Below are 25111 nucleotides of genomic sequence, written 5' to 3' on the forward strand. Positions count from 1 at the left end.
GCAAAAGGCGACAGGAGGATTTTGAGACCAGCCTCAAGGCTACAACGTGAGTACAAGGCTGGCCAGAACTGCAAAGCAAGATCCTTTTCAAGAAAAAAGATATGAACAGAAACGTTACAAAGTGAGAGAAAATATTTATGGAACAAGTAACCAACAAACAGTTGTATCCAGAATACACATGTAAAGAATTCACAGAGATCTACAGCAGAAAGACAACTCAGTTGAAAAACAGGCAAAAAACTTGAATCACCACCTTACTAAAATCACAAATCACAAAAAAGATGTTCAAATGGTTCAAAAATACGAAAATATGTTCAATGTCATTGTTAAGTAAGAAAGTGCAAATTAAATCACTGTACTTTTGGAAGTACAGCGCAGTTGTTAGGCAACCAGGATGATCATAGACTGATTGTGGGATTGTAAATTGGTACATTAGCCTTCAAGCATGAGTGGTAGCATCCAAAGCTGGCCCCCAAAACCTGGCAAATCTTCAGTTAGGAGCTTCACATATCTCAGAAGAAATTGCACACATGTTTGCCGGGAGCAGAATGCGTTAGCCCAAATGGATGCATTCTGAGTATCCATCAAGAGTAGGATGCATAAGGATGTATAGGTGAGTATGTGGTTTTTAAAATACAACTTAGTAGCAGTGCAAGTAAACCATAGTTACATGCACAAGGATACCCTTGATAGAAAGAAGCCAATCACCAAACAATACAGATATTTTTGCTTACAGAGAATTCAAAAAACAGCAAAATAATCTGGTATCAGAAGCCAAAATAATGGCTGCCTATGGGAAGTAGAGCGTAAACAGTGACCGGGAAGGTGTGTGCGAAGGACTTCCGGAATGTTGGAATATTCTCTCTCTCTGAAGACTTGACCCGAGTGAAGGTCATAGGGTGTGTTCATTATGATATAATGTAATGAGCTGTGTATATTTATGGTTTATGTATTCACTAATATGTATTTTAATTCAATAATGTATTTTAAAAATAGTCACATGAGTCATATCTAAATGGTTGCCTGTGAGGAAGCAACAGGAAAGGAGAAGAGATATTAAATAAAGATAACTAATTAGGTTTGTTGGTGGGTAGAGACAGGCAGCTAGACAAGAGGGTGAAATGGGCCCTGTAGTACCAAAGATTGTACAATCTGGTGTTGTCTGAAATGGACACTAAGTACAGGCAGGCATTTAAAATTGAATTTCACTAAATTAAAAGTTCAGTTTTTCCATTACATCGTTCATATTTCAAATGCTCAATTACCACACGAGCCCAACAGTACAATTGCTTACCACACTGGACAGATTTAAAAAGTGTTCTATGGCATAGTATAGGTAGATGTGGATGACATCACTGGGCATGGTGGTGCACACACATAATGCCAGCGCTGTGGGAGGCTGGGGGAGGAGGATTTCAAGTTTAATCTCAGCCTGGGTCGCTTAAGGACATAGTGTGCCTCTATCTCAAAAAAGGCAAAAAGAGGTGGGGGTACAGCTCCATTGGGAGCCTCTGTATTCCCTAGTATTGGGTGGTGGTGGGATTTGAGAAAGTAGAGGAAGAAAATTTGAGAACCATTAGTATGAAAGGCATAATTTCAGGAAACATACCAAAGTCACACAAGAACCAAGATTTTAGATAATTTCAGAGTAAGTGCATAAGTATTCATAGGTAAGTATGTACTTTTTTTTAAAATACAACTGAATAGCAATGAAAACAGAGTGTCAGATATTACCAAGAAGGACTTAAAACCACATGGTAAATAACAGGCTGGTGGAAAGTTTAGCAATACTACTTCTATGACTATGGAAGTCAGAGCGCAGGCTGCAGAGCATAGAGGCATGGAGTTAGAAATCCCCAGCAAACCTGAACTTTCCTAGAGACACTCATCTAGTATCTAAAATCCAGGAGGGCCAGAGGGTCCTAGAGATCTCAATATTGTGACTAGTGCAGATCAGACCCTGCTTGTCATACTCTGGAAAAATCTGGAAGGCTCAAACACACAAACACTCTTGTTTGAGTTCAGGCGAAGCTGCCAGTATGGTTTTTGTGACCATAAGGAAATGTCACAGAAGTTATTTTGCAGGTCACCATTGGGATTCCTGAGAATATATTCTACAGGGTAGGGCACATGGGTGTGTTGTCTCTCCATCCCTCTGTCTCTGTCTCTCTGTCTCTCCTTCTCTCCCTTTCTCTCCCCCTTTCTCCCACACCCACCTTGGGCACTGAATGGAATGAAACAGCAAGTCTATGGTGGTTTTCAAATACAGAGAGACATAATGGGTGACTTTTCCTGCCACCATCCTCTTTCCATAGAGAACAAGGATGGGTGAATTTTGAAGGTGAAGGCTCTTCTCAGGCACAGGAGACCTCAAGGTTTGGAGGAGCCGGAAGGCCAGGGTCACCGCTGAAAGCTCACCTTACTGCTTTACTCCTTTCCATTATTTCTCTGAATATCTTAGGCCACATGAGCACTATCTGCAGAGAAGATTTTGACATCTTTGTTTGCAATCACCATTTCCTCCTCAGAAGTCCCTTTGTCCCTTCCTCTCAGGACCTTTTTCCCCTCATAGACCCAGTGGTTCTCTCCCCCAGACCTTCAGATACCTCAAAGTCCCACATATCCCCCCCCTACATCTCCTGCTCCCTCAGGGTCTCCCACCCCTGCTTATTTCATGCTATTTCTGGCTCTCATCCAGCCTTGTGTTTACTTACTTCACTCCTCAGGCTTGAAGTCTCAGTCAATGCCAAGCCTTTATCTTTTCCTCTGGGAACATGTGCTGGTGGGTGTGGGAGTGGCCAGAGCGCCAGAGAGAAAGCAAGCCCCCACCCACCAGGGCCGCCCCGAAGTCCAGGCCTCAGTGATAAGAGAGGAGGAGCCCTGGGAGCTGCAGCTGTTGGGGTGTTGACTGAAAGGACAGCCAGGCTTGACAGCTGCTGCTTCTGGTGGAGACTCCTCAGCAAACTATGCTCCTGAGGTAGGGAGGAGTGAAGTAGACCATGGGTCAAGCCAGCCCGTGGGGATGCGCTCACTCCATCCTAGAAAGCGTATGGCACTCTTCAGCTAGTGTTGCTCTGCGTGCCACTGAAAGCCCCCACGTCTGACCTGAGGCCAATTCCGGGTGATGGGGAGGCACAGAATGACCAAAATGTATTCATCCGGTCTTTTTGAGTGGGGGAGGGGAGATCTCTATAAAAACCAAAGTCCAAACCAAATAATGCTGCAGAAAGTGAAGTAAAACCTCTGTGGCTTGGTGGAACCAGGAAACAGAGGCCTGTGGCATTTTTCACAATCAACCTCAGCCTCAGTTTCTACTGTGATCCCAGCCTGGCACCACAGAGGTGTTAGGGAAGCCTCCGTGGGGTCCCTCAGCCCAGTGAGGCTAGTTTCAATGTTTCTACTTCCCAGATAAGGAACCCAGCGGCCCTGTTGGACTGGGAGTTGAGGCCTTGTGCTCCACATTACAGGCCTGGTCAGCCTCTCATTGATGACTAGGAACAGGATGTGGGTGGCTGGGGACCAGAGGTCAGCCCATGGGGATGGGTGGAGCCAGGACACGGATATGGGCTCTTGCTGTTGATCCTGGCAGGGGTCTAAGGAAGGAATCTGGCCAGCAACCCAGCAAACATGACTAAAGCCACCTCTTACCTCAACCTCACCCCCACCTTCACCCCACCCCAGGACCCAGGCTCTCGGCATGCTGCTACCCAGCTGTCTCCCTCAGGAGCACCACCCTTGTAGAACAGAGATTTGTCATAAGCTCCCAGGGCATAGCCACCAGCTGTTCTCAGAAGGGAGGCTGAGACACATCTTCCACCCTTTCTAGGACTTTGGGGTTCCCCGTTCCACCTGGCCTGGGGGCAGGAGCCTGCTCCAGGAAGTTGGCATAATCTGCCTGACAGGTGGCCCAGGGTGCGGCCTGAAGGGTCAAGAAACTCCACTATATAGCACAGCCCATGCATGCTTTCCCTGCTGCTCCAGGGACCTGCAGGTGAGAAGGGCTGGGGACCCCTGTGGGAGTGGGAGAGCAAATCCCCTTCTCTAGTTCCTGGCTCCAGACTGCCTTATTCTTCCTGACTCTGAGGCCCTCTTCTGGGCATCCAATTCCCTTGATCCTGCCCTCCACACCTAACCCATCACCCACTGGACAGTAATCTTTCCTATACATGCATGTACACACACACACACACACACACACACACACACACACACACACACCCTTGATGTAGTCTTTCTTGCCCCATTTGGCTGACTTGCCTCTCTGCCATCTCAGCCCCTCTGCAACCCATGTGGCCCTTGTCCTGAGACCAGCCTCCTATGAGCCCCATTCCTCTTCTCTTGCAGGCATGGGTTCCCTGAGGAGCTGGTGGACGCTGTGGGCTGGAACAACCCTCCTGTGGGGTAAGTCAGACCAAGACTCCATCCATGGCCTTGTTCCAATCTGGAGGACTCTGCTTGGGACAGCACCCTCTGTCTGTCCCCTCTACAGACCTACCTCCCAGTTCCCCAGGCTAGCAGAGATGAGAGAGAGGCCCATAGATTCTGCAGAGAAATACAGTGGAATCCACCCATTATCTCTGTGTCTGTCTGTGTTTGTGTCTGTGTCTGTGTCTGTGTCTCTGTCTCTGTTTTTGTCTCAGTCTGTCTCTGTCTGCCTTTGTCTGTCTCTGTCTCAGTATCTGTCTCTCTCTTAGTTTCTATCTCTGTCTCTTCTCTGTTTCTATCTCTCTCCTGAATGGAAGCAGGTTAAAAAAATAAAAAAGAAAACCCCACAATCTTTCTTTTACCCTAGAATTCAAGTGTACAAAAGCTACCACTTTCTTGGTTTTCGGCAGCTCATCCAAGGTTTGGACCCTGAGGCTCATTCTGAGGTGAAGAGAAATTTCAGGAAGTCATTCTTGGAGAAGAGCTTTGTCCCTAGTTCACCTAGTGTTATGGGACTAGAGTGTTAGGTAAAGCCCAGGCAGTGGATGGGATATTAGAACCTTGTCGTCCCAGTTCAACATCCATCTAGGTTGCTTTAGAAATGTGTCGTCCCGATCCCCTGGCCCATAGGATGGCAGGATGTTCTTTAAGCCTTCTTCATTTTGCAGGTAGTGGGCTGTAAATCCTACACACTTGTGGAAACTTCATAGACCTATTTGTCTGCATGTCTACCTGCCTGCCTGCCTGTCTCTCTTGTTGTGGGGTGGCGAAGCTTGTCTCCCTTTATTTCTATGAGAGACACATTGTCCACATGCCTACCGTCCCATCTTCCCTTTATCCCCTCTACACAAAACCCCAAGATTTCTGCCCACTGAGGCAGAAATCTTACACTGGCAGCCACTTTGTGCCCCTAGGATTCTTAACACAGTTTTAGGTTAGAGATGTCAAGAAAAACCCCAAAGGGAAGATGCAGCATTTTAATTTCATTTAATTTACTTTTTAAAGTACTGGCTATTAGATGCAGGGCATTTGCACTGAGCTACACTCTCCAACCTTTTAAAAATTTCTTACATTTTGAAACATTGTGAGTGCTCAGATAATAGGTGTGCACCACCACACTGGCTTAGAGGCAGCACTTTGGTATTTTCCTAATACCAACCAAGCTAAAGAGAAACAGCAACCCACTTCAGGTGGTGTGTGCTTGTTTCAGTCTCTCCAGTCACTACCCAGAGTGTTTCTCACATTCATACAACTCACTTGGCCCTGGCAGCATTTGGGTTTGAGAACCCTGTCCACAGTGAACAGGCTTTTGGCCAATGAAAACCAAAAATCCAGAAGGGCTTGTGGATGAATGCTGTTGACTAAGAGGAAAGGAAAGGAGGAAGGAGAAATGCAGTTATTTCATTCTTTTTCCCGGCCCAGGGCAAGGGGTTGGTTCTCTGAGGGGAGGATTGGATAAATGGACCCACACCTGTGTTTTCTTAAGGGCTGAGCCAGGAGGCCCGAGTGGACCCCAGGAACTCTGGGGGGGAGGAGTTCCTCACGGCTTTTCTGCAGAATTTCCAGCCTGGGTACAGCACACCCCACCTCTACCTCTTCATCTCCAGTCTGTCAGAGAACACTGCTTTGGTCTCCATCCTCAGCCGGGCAGATGACACTTTGAAGAAGGTCACAGTGAGGCCTGGGGAGTCTGTCATGGTCAACATCAGTGCCAAGGCTGAGATGACTGGCAGCAACACCTTCAAGAGCGCGGTGGTGGTCCATTCCGACCACACCATCGCTGTGCAGGCGTTAAACTCTAAGCCCAACACAGCGGAACTGACACTGCTGCGGCCTGTCCAGGCCCTGGGCACTGAGTACTTTGTGCTTACGCCCCCGGGCACCTCAGCTAAAGATGTCAAGGAGTTTGCTGTGGTGGCTGGTGTGGCTGGGGCTTCAGTCAGTGTCAACCTTAAGGGGACAGTGACATTCAAGGGCAAATTATACCCCGCTGGCAATGTCCTAAGTGTGACTCTGCAGCCCTATGAGGTGGCCCAACTACAGAGCACAGGTGATCTCTCAGGGTCAGAGGTCACAGCCAGCCACCCTGTGGCTGTCCTCTCTGGCCACAGCTGTGCTGAGAAGCATACAACCTGCAACCATGTCATGGAGCAGCTGCTACCCACATCTGCCTGGGGCACCCAATACGTGGTCCCACCTCTGGCCTCCCAGTCTCGCTTTGATCTGGCCTACGTTGTAGCCAGCCAGACCACGAAGCTGACCTACAACCATGGGGGTACCACTGGCTCCCGTGGGCTCCACAAGGGTGATGTGGTTGAGTTTGAGGTTCGGCCCACCCGTCCACTCTACCTACATGCAGATGTGGGGATCGAGGTGCTGCTGTTTGGCACAGGTGCCATAAAGAATGGTGTGACCTATGACCCTTACCTGGTCCTGATCCCAGATGTGGCGGCCTATTGCCCTGCCTATGTGGTCAAGACTGTACCAGACTCTGAGGGGGTGGCCCTGATAGTAGCCCCGACAAAGGCAGTTGATGAGCTGACCATGGATGGGCATACACTGGGGGCCAAACTCACCTGGGCGCCTGTGCCAGGCAGTGAGTTCTCATATGCCGAAGTGGACCTCGGCACTGGTGACACCATCCACATGGCTGAGGCTGCTACCAACTTCGGGCTGCTCACCTTCGGGCTGGCCAAGGCTGTGGGCTACGGGACAGCATCTGCCTGCGGCCGGAGTGAGTGAGATATCTTACTCTGTCTACTGGGAGATCTTTTTCCTATCTACTTGTTTATCTGGGGCTTCCTACTCAGCAGGGCTGTCTGCCCCTCATCTTCCTCCTCCCCGACATCCTTTCCATCTCCTCTCACACCCAGAAACAAATCTAAATGTCTAGCTACCAGAGGGACCGCTGGCACGTCCAGCCACATGAGATATCAGCCAGAAGTCACCACTGTGCCCTTGTTGGTTGATTTGTGGGGAGTTTGGGGAGGGGTTCTAGGAGACAGCCAAGGTGCCAAGATGGAGGGATCTCTGGGGAGGGATCAGATCAATAGCTTCTTAGCAGCCATTTTGGAAACACTTTACTATTTTAGCAACTGAGATATCTGTACCTGTTGCTACCTGCTACGCTCCAGCCCTCGTCTATGTAGGAAACTTAATGCTTGAATTCAGATCTAAAAGTAAAATAATGGCGACCACCATGTTAGGGGCATCTCTCAGTGAGCTAGGGACCCTTCTAGGTGCTTTAGTTTTGAAGTACTTTGCAGGCCCTAGCCTGGGGGTAACCTCAGGTTCAGTGAAGAACAGCCACATGGCAATGTGAGTGATGTGACTGCTCAAACGCTGCAGGCATGGTGGCCTGGTTTAAATCCTAACTCTGCATTGGTGGCTTGGCTATGTGATGTCAGCTCTCTGGGCTTTGGTTTTTGCAGCTGGAGAACGAGGAATATGAAGAGCACTCCCTTTCCAGGGCTGTAGTGTGTGTGTGGGAGAGCAACTTAACAAGTGTAAACCACTTAGTGTGGTGTGTGGTGTAGTAGGGCTAGGTTGTCACCTCCTAGCATTAGGAAAGGTCAGAAGGCAAGAGTTCAAGGATGAGGGGCTGACAAGGAAGGGCTGTTTCTTCCCAGGTGACCCCTTCAAGACAGGACCTGAGATGCTAGGGTTCCCTAGTCAAAAAAATATGCTCTCCTGAGGGGCATGGAAGCCACCAGACTTCAAGGGACCACTTTGTCCTTGAATATAGAAGTGGGGTGGTGAAAACTGAGCAACTAGATTGACTCTAACTCTTACTTACATCCTAATTAAACTTGATATGATCCCTTCTCAAGCCCCTAGGAACTGAGTATTATTGATATCTACATGTTATAAATAAGGAACTTGGGCTTATGAGATAGCTCAGTGGACTAAGAGCCTGCTTAGGCAAATACAGGGACCAGGGTTCAATTCCTGGGACTGCATGCTGCAGGTGGCCACTTAGTCCAGGCATGGTGGCACATACCTATAATTCCAGCACTGGAGAGGATGAAAACAGGAGGATCACTGCGAGTCTGATCTGCATAGTGAGACCCTGTGCAAAATACATAATTTTTTTTAAATGAGAAACTTGAGGCCAACGATATTTAAAATAACTTGTCCAGAGTCACACAGTTAGTTGTTTGGGCCAGGATTCCTGATCAGGTAGCCTGTTCCACAAGTTGTGTTTGTTTTGTTCAATGGTCTGTCTTGCATTTTTCCATCCTTAAAAAAAGAAAAAACCCTTCCTTAGATTGGGTGTGGGGATGCATCCCAGCTCCCAGTGCTCCAGGAGGCTAAGGCAGGGGGATCAAAAGCTTGAACCCATCCTGGGCATTTTAGTGAGACCTTGTTTCAAAATTTAAACAAACAAACAAGACTGAAGATATAGCTCATTGCAGAAACCCTGGGCTCAGTCTCTGGTACTGAAAACAGAAAAATCCCCTAAACTGGACAGGGTCATGTTTGTCTATTATCCCAGCTACACAAGAGGTTGCAGCAGGATCAGTGCAAGTTTCAGGCCCATCTGGGAAATTTAGAGAGACTCTGTCTCAAAATAAAAATATAATGATCAAGTCAGGGATGTAGCTCAATGCTTCCTGTTTGGAAGGCGAGGTAAAGAAGGAGAGTGGAAGAGAAGAGCACCAAGTGACATTCCAATTGCTGCTGCTGCTCCTCATTTACCACCTTTGGCTTTTCTGGCCTGAGCTGTGATAAATAGAGGGATCAGGCTTTCAGGGTATCCCGAACAGCTCTCTGCTTGCCACAGTGCAGTTTCAGTTCCCCTCTCTAAAGTAAACAGTCATGAGGAGACACTTTGTTCTCCTGGGCTAGGTGGGAGGGCCCCAGACTTGCGTTCCCGGGCACTTGTGACGCTCTGTTCCCTGCACAGCCACCCTGCTCACAGCGGAGCCCTCCTGCAAAGGCGTGAAGTGCGCAGCCGGGCAGCGCTGCCAGGTGGCGGGCAGCAAGGCCAGGTGTGTGGCGCAGTCCACGGCCGTCTGCCTCGCCCAGGGCGACCCCCATTACACCACCTTCGATGGCCGTCGTTATGACATGATGGGCACCTGCACCTACACGATATCGGAGCTTTGCGGAACGGACGAGACCTTGCCGGCCTTCAGCGTGGAGGCTAAGAATGAGCACCGGAGCAGCCGCCTCGTCTCCTACGTGGGCCTGGTGACGGTGCGCGCCTACAGCCACTCAGTGACGCTGGCCCGTGGGGAGTTTGGCTTCGCGCGGGTGAGTGTCCACAGTGGTGGAGTGTGGAGAAGGGCCAGGAGTTGAGGGGAGAGAATTATAAATCAGTCACAGAATCTTAAAGCGTTTTCCTCCACCCATTCCACGTTCAGAAATGTTAAGGTTATTCAGAGAGATGGGTGGGTGGGTGGGGGTCCAAAATGAAACAAAACAAAATGCCAACATAGCTTGTGTAACAGCAAAAGGAAAAAATAAGAGAAAGAAGGAAACTATATCTAACTATCCAATCATGAGGGATTTCTGGATTGACCAAATCACTAAAGTTAGTGAGGACCTACTGCACGCAGGATCTCCTTCCTTCTTTCCTTTCCCTCTGAGATCTCAGTTCCTTCTTCCCTTTCCCCCTCATCCTCCCATTGCTGGGAATTAGTAGAGATTGAACCTAAGGCCTTTGCACAAAGCTCTGTCCCCAGCCTTGTTTATTAATTTGTTTTTGGCACATATTCTCACTAAGTCTCCAAGTTACCCAGGATGAGCCCAAACTTGCCACCCTCCTGCCTCGGTCTTCCAGGTTACAAGGATAGCAGGTGGACACCACCAGGACAGGCATCATCCTGCATTTATTGGGCACCTGCTATTCTGTTGTAGGCCAAAAGAAAGCAGTGATCAAAACAGACCAAAGCCAGGAGTGGTGGTATACACCTATAATCCTAGAACTCAGGAGGCTGAGACAGGAGGATCATTTTGAGACCAGCTTGGGCTACAAAGTGAGCTCAAGGCCAGCCTGAACTGCATAGCAAGAACCTGTTTCAAAAAGAGAAAAACAAAACAAAACAAACCCACAAAAAGCCCTGTCCTGGTAGAGCTGACATTCTAGTGGGGACATTATAGATGATAGAGTCTAGAAGTTTGCAAATTATATTTTAGAGGCTTTGAGGCTAGAGGAGAAAAGGAAGGCAGAGCAGGAGAATGCCTCACCAAGTCAGTGACATGTGAGCTAATACCTTTCAGGAGGTGAGGGAGGGAGCTAGCATAGAGCTGGGGGAAGAACATATTAGAGCACGGGAAGCACAATGGCAAAGATCCCAACTGAGGCTAAATCAGATGTGGCAGTGTTTGCCTGTAATTCTGGTACTCTGAGGGGCTGAGGCCGAAAGATCACGAGTTCCAGCTTAGCTAGGGCAATTTAAAGCCTTTGTGAGACCCTGTCTCAAAATTAAAAAAAATAAATAAGGGGGTGTAGCTCAGTGAAAAGGCTCTGGATTCAACTCCTAGTATCATAAATAAGCAAGCAAACAGGAATATACCAAGGCTGGAAGGTGGCAGTACCAGGATTGCGGATGTCCCTGGTGCAGGGGAAGTGGGAGGAGATGAGGCTCTGTAGGGGGGAAGCCCTGGGCTCTGACCACTGTCCCCTTTGCAGATCGACAACCAGCGTTCTCGCCTGCCGGCTTCCCTGAGCGAGAATCGCCTGCGAGTGTACCAGAGTGGATCACGGGCTGTGGTGGAGCTGAGTTTTGGGCTGGTGGTCACCTATGACTGGGACTGCCGGCTGACAGTGAGCCTGCCTGAGAGCTTCCGAGACCAGGTGTGCGGGCTGTGTGGCAACTATAACGGTGACCCTGCTGACGACTTTCTCACGCCTGAGTTGGAGCAGGCTGAAAACCCCGAAGAGTTTGCCAGTAGCTGGAGGCTGGATGATGGGGACTACCTGTGTGATGATGGGTGCCAGAGCAACTGTCCCACCTGCACCCCAGGTCAGGCCCAGCACTATGAGGGCAGCCCTCTCTGCGGCATGCTGACCCTGTCTGAAGGCCCCTTTGCTGCCTGCCATGAATCCCTGGACCCCCAGCCCTACCTGCAAGATTGTGTGTATGACCTGTGTGTGACTGGAGGGGAGCGGCTCAGCCTGTGTCGTGGCCTCAGTGCTTATGCCCAGGCCTGTATGGAGCTGGGCATCTCCATAGGAGACTGGAGATCACCTGCCAACTGTCGTGAGTAATGACCAGGATGGGGCATGGAGCACACTGTGGGAGATGAGGAACCCCTTGCTTATGCTAAATACCTGAGCACTTATTGTGGGTTAGCCCAGTGCTAGGCAATGCAGGAACACAGTGGTGGCTAGAACAGCTGTTCTTTACCACACTGAGCCTGAGCTTGGGGCGGACACATCACACTAGACAGTGACAGTTTGGTGTGGTTGGGGCTGGGATGGTCAAGATGTAGGTAGTCAGTGTCGAAACAGGGAGACAGGGCATTGGGATGAAGAAAGTCTAAAGGAATATAGAACAGCAGAGAAGGGTCATGATGCAGGCAAGTGGAATGCTTCAGGGAGATTTCCTAGAAAAAGAGATGCCCACTCAGGAGTGATGGCACATCATATAATTTCAGCACTGTGGGAGGCTGAGGCAGGATGACTGTGAGCTCAAGCCCAGCTTATGTAGTTCAATGACAGCAGCACCCTGTCTTCCCCTCCCATTTTTTTTTTTTTTAAAGATTGGGATGCAGCAGAGGGTGAAGGTTCTAGGTCCACTCTGCAATACTTATGAGGTGGGGAGGGGATGTCCAAGGAATCCCATAGGAGGAGCTGGAGATTTAAAAAAAAAGGAAAGGAAAAAGTGAATTTTTTTTGCATAGCAGGAAGGCAGACTGCATAGTTCCATGGTAGACATGTGATTCCCTTTTCTTATCATCCCTCATGGCTTCCCATCACCCTCTAGAGAAAGTCCAGTCTCTTACAGCACGTGTCCAATCTGCACTGTCAGTCATTCATTCTAGAACTCCCCACATGTCCCCATGCTCTGCTAGGGATGTTGAGGACACAGTAGAACCTGCACAGACCCAGCTTCGGTCCTTGTGCGGCTGCAGAGGAGGCAGAAAGATGGAGGGACTTCAGAGGGGTATTACGTGTCAGGGAGACACTGAAGGTACTTTGAATTTGTCTAGGTCACTGCCATGTCCCCACTATTCACTAAGCCTCCCTCCACCCCAGTTCCTTAATTCCACATCCCAAAGAGGAACCATAGAACTCATTCAACTACCCAAAATTTCCACTGTGCGCCAGGACCTGTCCTTGGTGCTGATCCAGCAGTGCTTGATCCCAGGAGAAGGGGAGTGGGTGTACCATGAAATGTTTTCTGAAAGCAAAGGAAATCAAATTCATGTAAAGGAAGTGTCTGGGAGGATCAGGAAGCTGGGAATCAGAGAAGACCCTGGTGAGCAGGTGACGGTGAAAGTGAGAGCAGGGTCTGACAATCATCAGCTGAGCGATGACGATGATGATGTCCATGGAGCACGGCTATGTGAATTAACCCTCACAACAGCCTACAGAGGTCTGCACTGTATGATCTCATTTTATTGACAGGGGAACTGAGGCACAGAGAGGTCAGAGTCATGAGCTTGTGACTTTCTGAGCAAAGGGTGGGATAGGCAGAGGAAATGGCTGGTGCAAGTGAACCAAGGTAGGAATCTGAGAACCAGGGACAAGTTCCCTGTGGGGATGGCAGAGTGAGCCACAGGGGAGGTGAGATGCAAGGGCAGAGAGGTGATGGGGGACAATCATGCTGGGCCTTGAGGGCCTTGGGAGGACACTGGCTGCTCCTGAGTGCGATGCATCCACAGGAGGATTGGGGGGTGGCGCTTTCATGGGTCCTTCTGGCTGCTGGTGGTGGTGGGGCAGGCAGGCAAGAAGCCAAGCATGTGGCTGGGCCAGGCAGGTTCTGGTGGATTTTAAATATGGAGCTCACAGAACTTACTGACATTGGCTGTTTTGTGAATGGGAGGGGGGAGGGTGAATTGCAGCCCTGCGGGGTGACCTGAGCCACTCCAGACAGAAGCGCCACTACCTGAGAGCCCATCTCTGGGAGCAGCTGGGTTTTCCCGAGGTGCTTAGGGAGTCCTGGTGCGCCCTCCCCTGACCCTCTCCATCCCCCTGCAGCTATGTCCTGCCCGGCCAACAGCCGCTATGAGCAATGCAGCCCCGCCTGCCCGGCCACCTGCAACTCCCAGGCGGTGCCATCCAACTGCTCTGAGCTCCCATGTGTGGAGGGCTGCGTGTGCCTGCCCGGCTTCGTGGCCAGTGGTGGTGCGTGCGTGCCTACCTCATCCTGTGGTTGTATCCACGAAGGCCGCCCTCTGGCACCCGGCCAGCAGGTGTGGGGTGATGATGTGTGCCGCTTGCGCTGCACCTGTGATGGCGCCACTCAGGAGGTGACCTGCCAGAACACTCAGGGCTGCCCTGAGGGTGAGCGCTGCCGCGTTGAGAACGGCCTCTTGGGTTGCTATCCTGACAATTTCGGGAGCTGCCAAGCATCTGGGGACCCACACTACATCAGCTTTGATGGCCGGCGCTTTGACTTCATGGGCACCTGCACCTACCTGCTAACGGGCTCCTGTGGCCAGAACTCAGCACTGCCCACCTTCCGCGTGCTGGTGGAGAACGAGCATCGTGGCAGCCAGACTGTGAGCTACACAAAAGCTGTGCGGGTGGAGGCCTATGGAGTGGAGCTGGCCCTGCGCCGGGAGTACCCGGGCCAAGTTCTGGTAAGCCATGATCTCTGTCCCTGTCCAAGATCCTGTTCCTGAATCCTGAGTGGGGCTGGAGGTCTATTAAAAGATCTTGCAAGCTGGCCCACATGGTGAACCTACAATCCCAATGCCCCATGACTCCAGGCAGAGGCAGAGGCAGGAGGGTTACAAGTTTGAACCCAGCATATGCAATTTAACAAGACCTTGTCAAAGAAAAAAAAAAAAAAAGGAAAGAGTTGCGGGTGGTAGAGTAGGGTTCAGAACCCTAATAGTGAAAAAACCAAAATGGTCCTCCATGCAGGACCCACCAGAAGCCTCCCAGGTTGATGGTGGAGATTTACTGAATCCATACCCGTAACAGCCTTAGCCCCCACCGAATGACCAATCCATGTTGGCTGTTGTTATTTTTGTTGTTACCAACAGACTTATAGATCTGTGCCTTTCCTAGGAGGATGACTTTTCTGAGATAGGTGACACATTCAGTCATGTGTTAAGTGAGGGAACCAGTGGGCCCATGTATGTTGGGGGATAATCGAGGTGTGCACCCAGCTCCTCAGTCTGGGATGGGGCTGGGGCCTCACAGATGGGGAAGCATGTCCCTCTGGTTTCTGGAGAGAGGGAAAGCCACACACTGGAAGTGTAGCATCACTGATTTTGTCTTCACAAAAATATACAAGTGGAAAATCAGGGTGGTTAGGACATGGACACAATGGGTACTAATTGCAATTGAGTGGTTTGAGCAATGGCCCATGGAGATTCTCCCTGGGGAGAAAGGTCAATGATCCAGAAATGGGAGACAGAGAACTTTCCATGTGCCAGGTGCTGTACCAAAGCCTTCCTACCTTGGCTCCTAATCCTCACAGCCTCCTTGGGGGAGGGAAATTTGGCCCCTAAGCCCCAGTGTTTGGTGTAGAGGTGCTAGATAAACAGAAGGCATATTTATTAATATGCATTTATGTTCCCACCTCTCTGAGATGACATTTTACTTGAGGCGTGAATAGTAATAACCACCCTGAATGGTTACTTCCTTGTACAAACTGCTCGACACATATGAATTTGTTTTATTGCTCTAACAGCCCTGTGAAGTGGTTCATCTTAGGTGAAGGAACTGAGACCCAGAGAAGTTAAAGCACCTGTTCAAGGGTGGTAGAGCAGGGATTTGGAGCTGGCCTGGCTCCAGGGTCCTTACTTTTAACCATTATAATCTATTGCTTGGTCTGAGGAAAGACATGGAACAGACAGGGAAAGAAGCAGGTAGAAGGAATAAGGAATAACAAACACGAAGATTCTGGGAACAGGGATAGGGTCAAGGGTCTGAGCAGTGGCCAGGAGCCAGTGGGGCCAGCATGGAGGGACAAAGGGAAGAGTGAGGAAGGGCGAGGCAGGAGCCAGCTAAGGTCTGGCTTTTGATTCCAGCAAAGCCATAGGGGATGAGGAGGAGGATGCTGGAGGAAGAGTGGTGGCTCCTGGCCAGAGAGAACAGCAGGGAAAATTGAGGCTGGACTGAGTTTAAAAAGCAAAGAAGAACAGCCCTGAGGCTGATAGGATGTGCTGAGGATGCAGTTGGGAGATGGGCTGGGGCAGGAGGCAGGAGACAGCCAGAAAGGCAAACAGTAATGTGTAGAAGACGGTGGGAGGGTTGGAAGCAGGGGTGGAGTACGTGCAAAGGCCCCGAGGCTGGGCTGAGCTGCTGGTAGAGTCAAGATGCTGGCACAGCTGGAGTTTCTGCAGGGAGGGCCCTGGGAGATTGAGTTGGAGAATAACAGGACTCTGATCATCTAGGGTAGGGATGCTGCAACCCTGAACCGACTTAGTTATCCCAAAGTGCTAGCCCTGCAACCAAACAGGAATGCTGAGGCTTTAGTTTAGTAAAAGCAGCTGCCATTGGATGCATGCTTGCTGGGGCCACTTGGCTCCTGCACTGACAGAGAAGGCTCTGTGTGCCTGCTGTGGCCCATGTGCCTTTGGTTTGCCAGCATTGCTCTAGGGCCTCTCAGGCCATGGTAAAGAGTTTGGGCCGAAGCTGACACCTAAAAGATAAGGTAGGCTGGGTGTGGTGGTGTACACCTGTAATCCCAGCACTGGGGAGGCTCAGGCAGGATCATTGGGAGTTCGAGACCAGCCTGGGCTACAAAGTAGGCTCAAGGCCAGCCTGAACTGCAGAGCGAGACTGTCTCAAAAAGAACAAGAAAAGATAAGGTAGCCAGATAAAGGGTGATGGCTGGTATCCCCCAAAAGAAGATGCTGCCCACGTCAAGGTCCTGTGGTGGGAATGCAGGTGCGTCATTCAGGGGCACAGCAAGGAGCGAGTGTGTGATGTGGTCAGCGATGTAGGGAACAAGATAAGCAGGGCTGAGGTGAAACCAGGACCTTTCAGGAAAGGGCTTGGTTTAGGCCAAAGTAAAAGGTAAAGTGGATTTAACAAGAAGAAAACAGTGGGTGGTGTTTTGGCAAAGCATAAAGTGCCTTGGTACTTGAGGCTCAAGGACCAAGAGGAGAGTGTGAGAACTCTCAGAGGCTGGGGCTTGTCCCTGATCCCAGCTCACGGGGAGGCTGAGGCAGGAAAACGACAGGGTCAAGTCTAGCTTGGGTAATTTAGTGATTCAGTGAGATCCCGTCTCATAATAATACATTAAAAAGGGGGCTGAAGATGTAGCTCAGTATGAAGGTATTGGGCTCATTTTCACTTCCAAAAGTGAAAGAAAACAAAACTCATAACAGCGAAGCCGGGTTGCTGGAGCTAAGTGGGAGGGGCGCCCCTGAGCCCCGATTGTGCTGAGCAGCGGTCCTCTCCTCTCTCCCAGGTGGACGGCATCCGCCACTACCTGCCCTTCCAAGCCGCGGATGGGCAGGTGCAGGCGTTCCGCCAGGGCAAGGAGGGTTTCGTGCGCACAGACTTTGGCCTGACCGTCACCTACAACTGGGACGCCCGAGTGACCGCCAAGGTGCCCGGTAGTTACAATGAGGCCCTGTGCGGGCTGTGTGGGAACTTTAACGGGGACCCAACAGACGACCTGGCTCTGCGGGGCGGAGGCCAAGCTGCCAACGCCCTGGACTTTGGGAACAGCTGGCAGGAGGAGGCCACGCCAGGCTGCGGGGCCACTGATCCTGGTGACTGTCCCACACTGGACTCCCTGGTGGCACAACAGCTGGAGAGCAAGACGGAGTGCGGGATCATTGCTGACCCCAACGGACCCTTCCGGGAGTGTCACGACACGCTGGACCCGCAGGGTGCAGTGCGTAACTGTGTCTACGACCGCTGCCTGCTGCCGGGCCAGTCTCAGCCGCTGTGTGACGCACTGGCCACTTACGCCGCCGATTGCCAGGCTGCGGGGGCTACAGTGCATCCCTGGAGGAGCGAGGAGCTTTGCCGTGAGTACCGAGAGTGGCCACGTGGGGGTGCAAACTCACGTTTCTCGTTAACGGGCTCCCCTACGCGTTTCAGCTCTTACAAGGGCCCCGTGACGTGGTGATTGTGCTTATATGCATTTATCAGACGAGGAAACCGAGGTTTAGAAACTTTTAGTTGCACCCCTGGAATCATGAAAGCTAGGATGTCACAGACAGGAGACCTTCAGTCATGTAAGGACAGGGCATACCTAGTGCCCAAGTCTGATTTCTGTAAAATGGTTGTCATTCAGAGCAGTACTGCGTTTAGAAGGAGCATGGTCCCCTCTCCTCTTGATCCCCATCCGGCCTGCTCTGCCCACTTACAGCATCTGCCTGACCCCTTAAAGGCCATGGGAGAACCTTGGTTTCCTATAATCCCAGCTACTCAGGAGGGCGAGGTAGGAAGTCAGAGAGTTTGAGGCCAGCCAGTCTCAAAAGGCTACCTCAAACTAAAAACTAAAAAGGGCTAGGGGTGTGGTTCAGTGGTAGAGCACTTACCTACCATGCACAAGTCCCTGGGTCTATCACCCAGCATGCGTGCACACGTACACACACACACACACACACACACACAGGAGAGACAAAATGTGAATGCAGAAATGGTCTGCAAAGATTTCTGTTTGCTATCAAAGAAATTTAGAAAGCCACGCATTGCCTCACTTTAAATTTACTATCAAAATTGAATACAGTTTAGCTGGGGATACAGCTCAGCGGCACAAGCACCTGCCTGGCAGGTGAAAGGTCCAGAGTTCAATTTCCAGTGCCATAAAACAAACAAAAATTTAATGCATTTATTTTAAAATATGTATCTACCATAAGCAAACAGATGGATCAATTTTAGCACCTTGTCAAATCTTTGCAGTCACAAGTTCAAGAAAAAAGAAATACTAGGTTCCCAGAGCTATGTTACCCTCAGATATCCATCATGTAGTTTTCCACAATGATTTATATAATATTGAATAAAAATCCAGTTTTTGTAGACAGGCATAGTGGCATGTGCTTGTAATCCCAGCACTTGGGAGGCCAGGGCAGGAGGATTGCCACAAGCCTGGGCTACGTAGTGAGTTCGAGGCCAGCCTGAAGTACAGAGACCCTGCCTCAGAAAATATCCAGTTGCTACCTGAATTACGTTACTCTTTTGAATGTCTTCAGTAGATCCACAGCAGGTAGTAGCACCATCACTGCCCACCGACAACATGCATAATAAATACACAATTGTCACTCAATCCTGCTTTATCTTCCAACTTACATTCTTTCATCCACGCATTCATCTAACGAATATAGTCAGATGCCATATAAGGATGTTTTGGACAAGGATGGACCATATATATAATGGTGGCCCTTTAGATTCTATCTTCTAGTAGTATCGTAGCCTTTTTAGTTTCTCTAAGTGCACTGATGTTCACACAACGACAAAACCTTTTCTCTCTTTTTGATACTGGGAGTTGAACCCAGAGTGCTGGCACTAAATTATATCCCTATCCCTTTTGAATGTTTTTATTTCAAGACAGGGTCTCACTAAGCTGCTAAATTGCCCAGGCTGGGCTGAACTTGTGACCCTCCCTCCTTCAGTACTTGGAAAACCACTATGCCTGGCCACAAAATATTCTAATAACACATTATTTTTCAGAACATATCCTGGCCACTTAGCAACAGTGACTGCATTTGTTAAACACTTATCAAATTTCAGGTCCTGTCCTAGGAACTAGGGTCACAATAGGTAAAGAGAAAAAAGAAAGTCTTTGTCTTCTGATGTTCTAGTGGTTCTTAGTTCCAACATGATCTAGCCTGATGTAACATATTTGTATCCATGCCAGCATTTTTTAAAAATCACAGCATCAGTTAGCTTCTTCTGTGTAACAAATAGCCCCTTAAAATTTAGTGTGTTAAAGCAAATTGTATTATTTCTCATGATTCCAGGGGCTGCTGGGCTATTCTTTTACTCTAGACTAGATTTGTTGATTTCTGTATTTTTCCTGGCAGCTCAGCTGAGGCAGGAGGATCTCTGATGGCTTTACACATCTGGCAGTTATCAGTTAGACTGATGGTTCGGGGGGAGCACATTAGCTGGGCTTGTGTGTCTTTGCTCCTCTTGGCTTCAACTTCTAGCAGGGTGGCCCAGGTTTCCTTGCAAGGTGATCTCAAGATTATGAAGAACAGGAATAAGCCCAGGGCAGATACATCACCCTGGTGCCAGGGATAGAATTCAGGGCCTTGCATAATCTAGGCAAGTGTTTTTTCACTGAGCCAACTTTAAATTATATTTGGAGCAATGTAGGTCTTACTATATTGCTGAGGCTGGACTTGAACTTTTGATCCTTCTGTCTCAGCCTCCCCAGTAATCTGGGATTACAAGAGTGTACCCTATGCCTGGTACACATGCACTTTTCAAAGCCCCGATTGATATTGCATTTGCTAATGCTTTGTTGGCCAAAACACAGACAAGTCCTGTTTCCACAAGGCCCTTAAATCAGTTGGTTGTTGAATGAGAAATTGTGTACAGTATGTACAAGGTTCAGAACACAGAAATGGTCCGAGGACACTCCCACCTGATGACTTGCTTTTCTTTGCATAGTTTTCACGTGCAGTCCTGTAAAGTACATAACACAATATAAGACCAGGCCACATTGAGCAAAGGGGCTCATGCAGTGGGGCCAATCTGTACGTGTGTGTGTGTGTGTGTGTGTGTGTGTGTGTGTACTTGTGAATCTTGGGGATCAACTGTGTTGTCCTAGAATGAGAATTCCTGATGCTAACAGCTTCTCTCCCACAGCACCGAGCTGTCCTCCTCACAGCCACTACGAGTCCTGTTCCTATGGCTGCCCACTGTCCTGTGGGGACCTCCCGGTGTCTGGGGGCTGTGGCTCAGAATGCTATGAAGGCTGTGTGTGTGATGATGGCTTTGCCCTCAGTGGTGAGTCCTGCGTGCCACTGGCCTCATGTGGCTGCGTGCATCAAGGCACCTACTACCCTCCAGGCCAGACCTTCTACCCTGGGCCTGGCTGCGACTCCCTTTGCCACTGCCAGGCGGGTGGTCTGGTGTCCTGTGAGCCTTCTAGCTGCGGCCCGCATGAGGCCTGCCAGCCATCCAATGGTGTCCTGGGCTGTGTGGCTGTGGGCTCTACCACTTGTGAAGCTTCAGGAGACCCCCACTATACCACCTTCGACGGCCGCCGCTTCGACTTCATGGGCACCTGTGTGTACGTGCTGGCTCAGACCTGTGGCACCCGGCCAGGCCTGCACAACTTCACTGTCCTGCAGGAGAATGCACCCTGGGGCAATGGGCATGTCAGTGCCACCAGGGTGATCACGGTCCTCGTGGGCAACTACACAATTCGCCTGGAGCAGAACAAGTGGAAAGTCACGGTGAGGGGGGGGCCCTTGGGGAGGCGACCTGTAGGGGAGGGTGTGATAGGTGAGCACATAGCCAGGAGGGTGCACAGGGCCATGCAGATGTGGGAAGCATAAGGTGCTGGCAAACAGCAGAGGAGAGAGGAGGCCTCAGGGACCAGGACCTGCTCCGGGTGGCTCAGGCTCTCCCTCTGAATATGTCTGCTTCCACTTCCGTATACCCCACCATAACCTGGTCCTGCCCCGCTATCTCCTTGGTCCCCCACCCATCCAGAGGGCTTGGCACAATGAGAAAATGGGAGTTGGGAGAGGGGACAAGGCCAAGGCCCAATTGGTGCCGATCTCATCTCTCCCATAACATCAACAGTGCCCCAGCCACGGACTTCACACGCTGCCCCTGGAGTTTGTTGGCTGTTAAGCACTTCACCTCCACAATGGTATCCAGGGGCACTGAGACTGGCTTCAGTGTTTTTTAAAGGTGATGTCTGATCACTGGCCCAAAGGCCCCCTAACAAGGGCAGGATTTGAACTGAGGGTCGTGTGCTGGGAGAAGGTGGCCTGGGTTCTGGGCTCTGACCAACAACAGATTTGGTCTCTTGTGGAAACTGGCACTTCAGTTTACACTGGAAGGATCTCCCAGAGATGCTGCTAAAGAGCAGGCACACACCACTGTAGGAGTTGTGATGAGCACTCTGATAAACAGCTGAATTTCCTGGGTGCCCAGGGCTTGCCTTACGTCATTCAGTGTGTTCCTTAGCTCCTACAGTAACATCTGATGTGTGCTCCTTAGCTCCAGATGCACAGGAGGTGGGATGTAAACAAGAACATACCTTCCCTATGAGGTTGAACCTCTATTTATTTATTTATTTATTTATGACTAAGGATTAAATTCAGGGCCTTTACAATAAGCTACTTCCCCAGGCCTCTAATTTTTTTTTTTTTTTTTTAATTTTGACATAAGGTTTTGCAAAGTTACTCAAGTTGAGCTATAACTTGAGATCCTCCTGCCTCAGGCTTCCAGGGCCCTGGGATCATAGGCATGTGCCACCATGGTTGGCTGGGTCACACAGTTCTTTAGTGTCAGGCAGGGACATCTGAGAGACTGACCCACCCTTTTCAAAGTGTCCCCTCTTAAGCGTAGCATCTCTTGCCTCCCAGGTGAACGGTGTGGACAAGAAGCTGCCTGTGGAACTCGATGGGGGTCAGATCCGTGTCTTCCAGCATGGCTCAGATGTTGTGATTGAGACCAACTTTGGCCTGCGTGTGGCCTATGACCTCGTCTACTATGTGCGAGTCACTGTCCCAGGCAACTACTACCAGCAGATGTGTGGCCTGTGTGGAGACTACAATGGCGACCCCAAGGACGACTTGCAGAAGCCCGATGGCTCGCAGGCAGCCAACCCCAATGAGTTTGGCAACTCCTGGGAGGAACCAGTGCCCAGCTCCCCCTGTGTGCCCACGCCGGACTGCACACCCGGTGAGGAGGGCTGCGAAGAGTGCAGCTCCGAGCTGAAGGAGAAGTACCAGAAGGAGGAGTTCTGCGGCTTCCTCACAAACCCCAAGGGCCCGCTGGCTGCCTGCCACAAGCTGATCGATCCCCAGGGTCCCCTGAAAGACTGTGTCTTCGATCTCTGCGCGAGTGGCGGGAACCTGAGCATCCTCTGTAACAACATCCATGCCTATGTGAGCGCCTGCCAGGCAGCTGAAGGCCAAGTGGAGCCCTGGAGGAGTGAAACTTTCTGCCGTGAGTGACAAGGACCCTGAGGGGGGCGGGGAGGCCCCTCAGCAGCGCCCCTGGGCAGTGGTCTGACCACATTTCCTGTCACTGCAGCAATGGAGTGCCCTCCCAACAGCCACTATGAGCTCTGTGCCGACGTCTGCTCCCTGGGCTGCTCCGCTCTCAGCACCTCACTGCAATGCCCGAGTGGGTGTGCCGAGGGCTGTGAGTGTGACTCTGGCTTCCTTTACAATGGCCAAGCCTGCGTGCCCATCCAGAAATGCGGCTGCTACTACGATGGCGCTTACTATGAGGTAGGAACGCAGCCATCTGGGATGGCCCTGGCGCCCATCTAGCCTTCTCTCTAGCGCCCATCAGCCCCAGAGCCCTGGACAAATGAATACTTCCCCATCCACCTGCCCGCAGTCCCACCTTGGCCCAGTATGTCCTTTCTGAGCCCCTACTTTTGCTTTCTCTGGCCCACCCTTTATATGGGAAAGAGCTTTCTAAGCATGGGAAAGAGCTTTCTAAGCATGGCCACGGAGCCTAACCCTTCCCTGGCTCCCGTGTCAGGACTGAACCCAAGCAAGGCCTTGCACATGCTACACAAGCACTGAGTTACAACCCCTCCCTTAAAAAATGGTTTTCTCAAGACATAATCTTGCCAAATTTCCCAGGCTGATCTCAAATTTGCGGTCTCCTGCCCTCAGCCTCCCAAGTAGCTGGGATTACAGAAACACAGCAGTGCGTCAGGCAAAGGCTCAGCTGTGAATCCCAGATCTGGGCAGGGGTGGCCTTCTTGCCCACTGAGATGATACTGTCTGTTATCTGTGCCACGGGCCAGCTCTCTCTGCTTCTATCTTTCCTTTCACTTGAGTGTGTTTGTCTAAAGTCTGTCTCTTGCAGGACTTGCTTTTTTTTTTTTAGTATAGGGATCATGTGTTTTGAACCCAGAGCCTTTACAGCCCAGCCCTTTTTTATTTTTTGAGATAGGATCATGCAAGTTGCTCAGGCTGGGCTTGAACTCTTGACCTTTTTGCCTCAGCCCTGTGGAGTGCTGGGACTGCAGGTGGGCACCACCACACCTGGCTCAGAGCTAAGAGCTTTCCAGGGCGGGATCCTCTCTTGTTCTCCTCACATGAACAGTAATAGCAATAAGAGCAAATGTGGGTGGGTGACTCGTACTGCGCATAGCTACACTCACGGATAGACTTTTAGTGAGAAAATTCTCAGGCATGCAAAAGTCGAGACAACAGTGGAATCAATGTTTGCATACCTACTCATTACCTTACTCTCAAAATAATCATCACTTTTGCACCAGATTTTATCTGTGCCCCCCACTTTCCTCTCCAGTCTGGATTAGTGAAGCAAGCCCTTTCTCCTTGTACCTACACTCTGCACACACACCATTAATGAGCTACACTTTCACAGGCTGATGCCATCATCATCATCACCATCATCACCATCATCACCATCATCATCATCATTATTATTAATTTTGGTACCAGAAATAAAACTCTGAACCTCATACTTGCCAGGCAGGTGCTGTGCTGCTGAGCTTTATCCCTGGGCCATTACTACCTGAAACTTTTAGGAGAAGAAATTTGGCATAAAGAAGCTAAGTAGTGTCCAGAGTTATGCAACTGGAAGTAGGAGAAACAGGTTAAACCCACGTGGTTTGCTCTTAATTATTGCTTCTCACCATTTCTCCTCCACAGAAGCTGTTTAGTGGACATTTTGAACTTTTTATGCTTTTTGAGACCGGGTTTTGCTGTGTAGTTCAGGCTGGCCTTGAGCTCACTCTGTAGGCCAGGCTGGTCTCGAACTTGCAACAATCCTTCTGCCTCAGCCTCCCGAGTGCTGGAATTACAGGCATGCACCAGCATGCCTGGGTTCAAGTGGATAATTTGAAATGAATGAGAAAGCAAATGAATGATGAGAGCCAATAAAGGAATGAGTTGAGGCCAAAGCTATGGGCCCCGCTGAGGGATGCCCCTTTTCCTATCCACCACACCCCTCTCTTCCTGAAACCCTGGAGATGCCACAGTTGGCTTCCAAGGAGAGGTCCCTGATGGATTTGCCCTCTGTCCCCACAGCTAGAGGAGGAGGTACTCGTTGACAACTGCCAGAAGCAGTGCGTGTGCCATGCAGGCAAAGGCATGGAGTGCCAGGACCACAGCTGCGAGCCCGGGCAGGTGTGCGAGCCCTTAGACGGCATCCTGAGCTGCATCACCAAAGGTGCGGGACTGCGGGCACGGAGGACAGGGAGCTGGGAGGTACAGCTTCAGGGTGGGAGGTGCTGAGGCTCCGGGCGAAGGAGTCAGGCCCTGGGTTCTCAGAGCTAAGGTGGGGATAATCCATCTGGGAATCAAGGACCTCAGAGGGCATCAGCAGTGAGGACCCCAGAGCCAGGCTGCCCGGGCAGATGTCCAAAGCCCTCTGTTTCAGGCAGGGACAGGTGACCTTATCTCTGGCTGAGCATTTCTC

The 25111-nt window shown here is 50.4% G+C and overlaps 1 protein-coding gene across 2 annotated transcripts in view; it reads left to right on the forward strand.

Annotated features, from left to right (window-relative positions):
- The first annotated feature begins 3793 nt into the window (after positions 1 to 3793).
- The window catches only part of Fcgbp (Fc fragment of IgG binding protein), a 45864-nt gene continuing 24546 nt past the window's right edge, over positions 3794 to 25111 (forward strand). Inside the window, exons 1-11 of one of the 2 annotated variants that reach the window (XM_023708291.1) lie at positions 3794 to 3991; positions 4345 to 4401; positions 5912 to 7159; positions 9332 to 9681; positions 11063 to 11633; positions 13577 to 14181; positions 16971 to 17538; positions 20330 to 20922; positions 22066 to 22651; positions 22739 to 22938; positions 24721 to 24862. In XM_023708291.1, coding sequence (XP_023564059.1) covers positions 3961 to 3991; positions 4345 to 4401; positions 5912 to 7159; positions 9332 to 9681; positions 11063 to 11633; positions 13577 to 14181; positions 16971 to 17538; positions 20330 to 20922; positions 22066 to 22651; positions 22739 to 22938; positions 24721 to 24862 — 4951 coding nt within the window. In that variant the 5' untranslated portion in view covers positions 3794 to 3960. The remainder of the gene's footprint in view (positions 3992 to 4344; positions 4402 to 5911; positions 7160 to 9331; positions 9682 to 11062; positions 11634 to 13576; positions 14182 to 16970; positions 17539 to 20329; positions 20923 to 22065; positions 22652 to 22738; positions 22939 to 24720; positions 24863 to 25111) is intronic. The other variant, XM_023708292.1, reaches the window with a different exon arrangement.

Source organism: Octodon degus, unplaced genomic scaffold (assembly GCF_000260255.1).
Source record: "Octodon degus isolate 3935 unplaced genomic scaffold, OctDeg1.0 scaffold00344, whole genome shotgun sequence".
NCBI classification, from domain to species: domain Eukaryota; kingdom Metazoa; phylum Chordata; class Mammalia; order Rodentia; family Octodontidae; genus Octodon; species Octodon degus.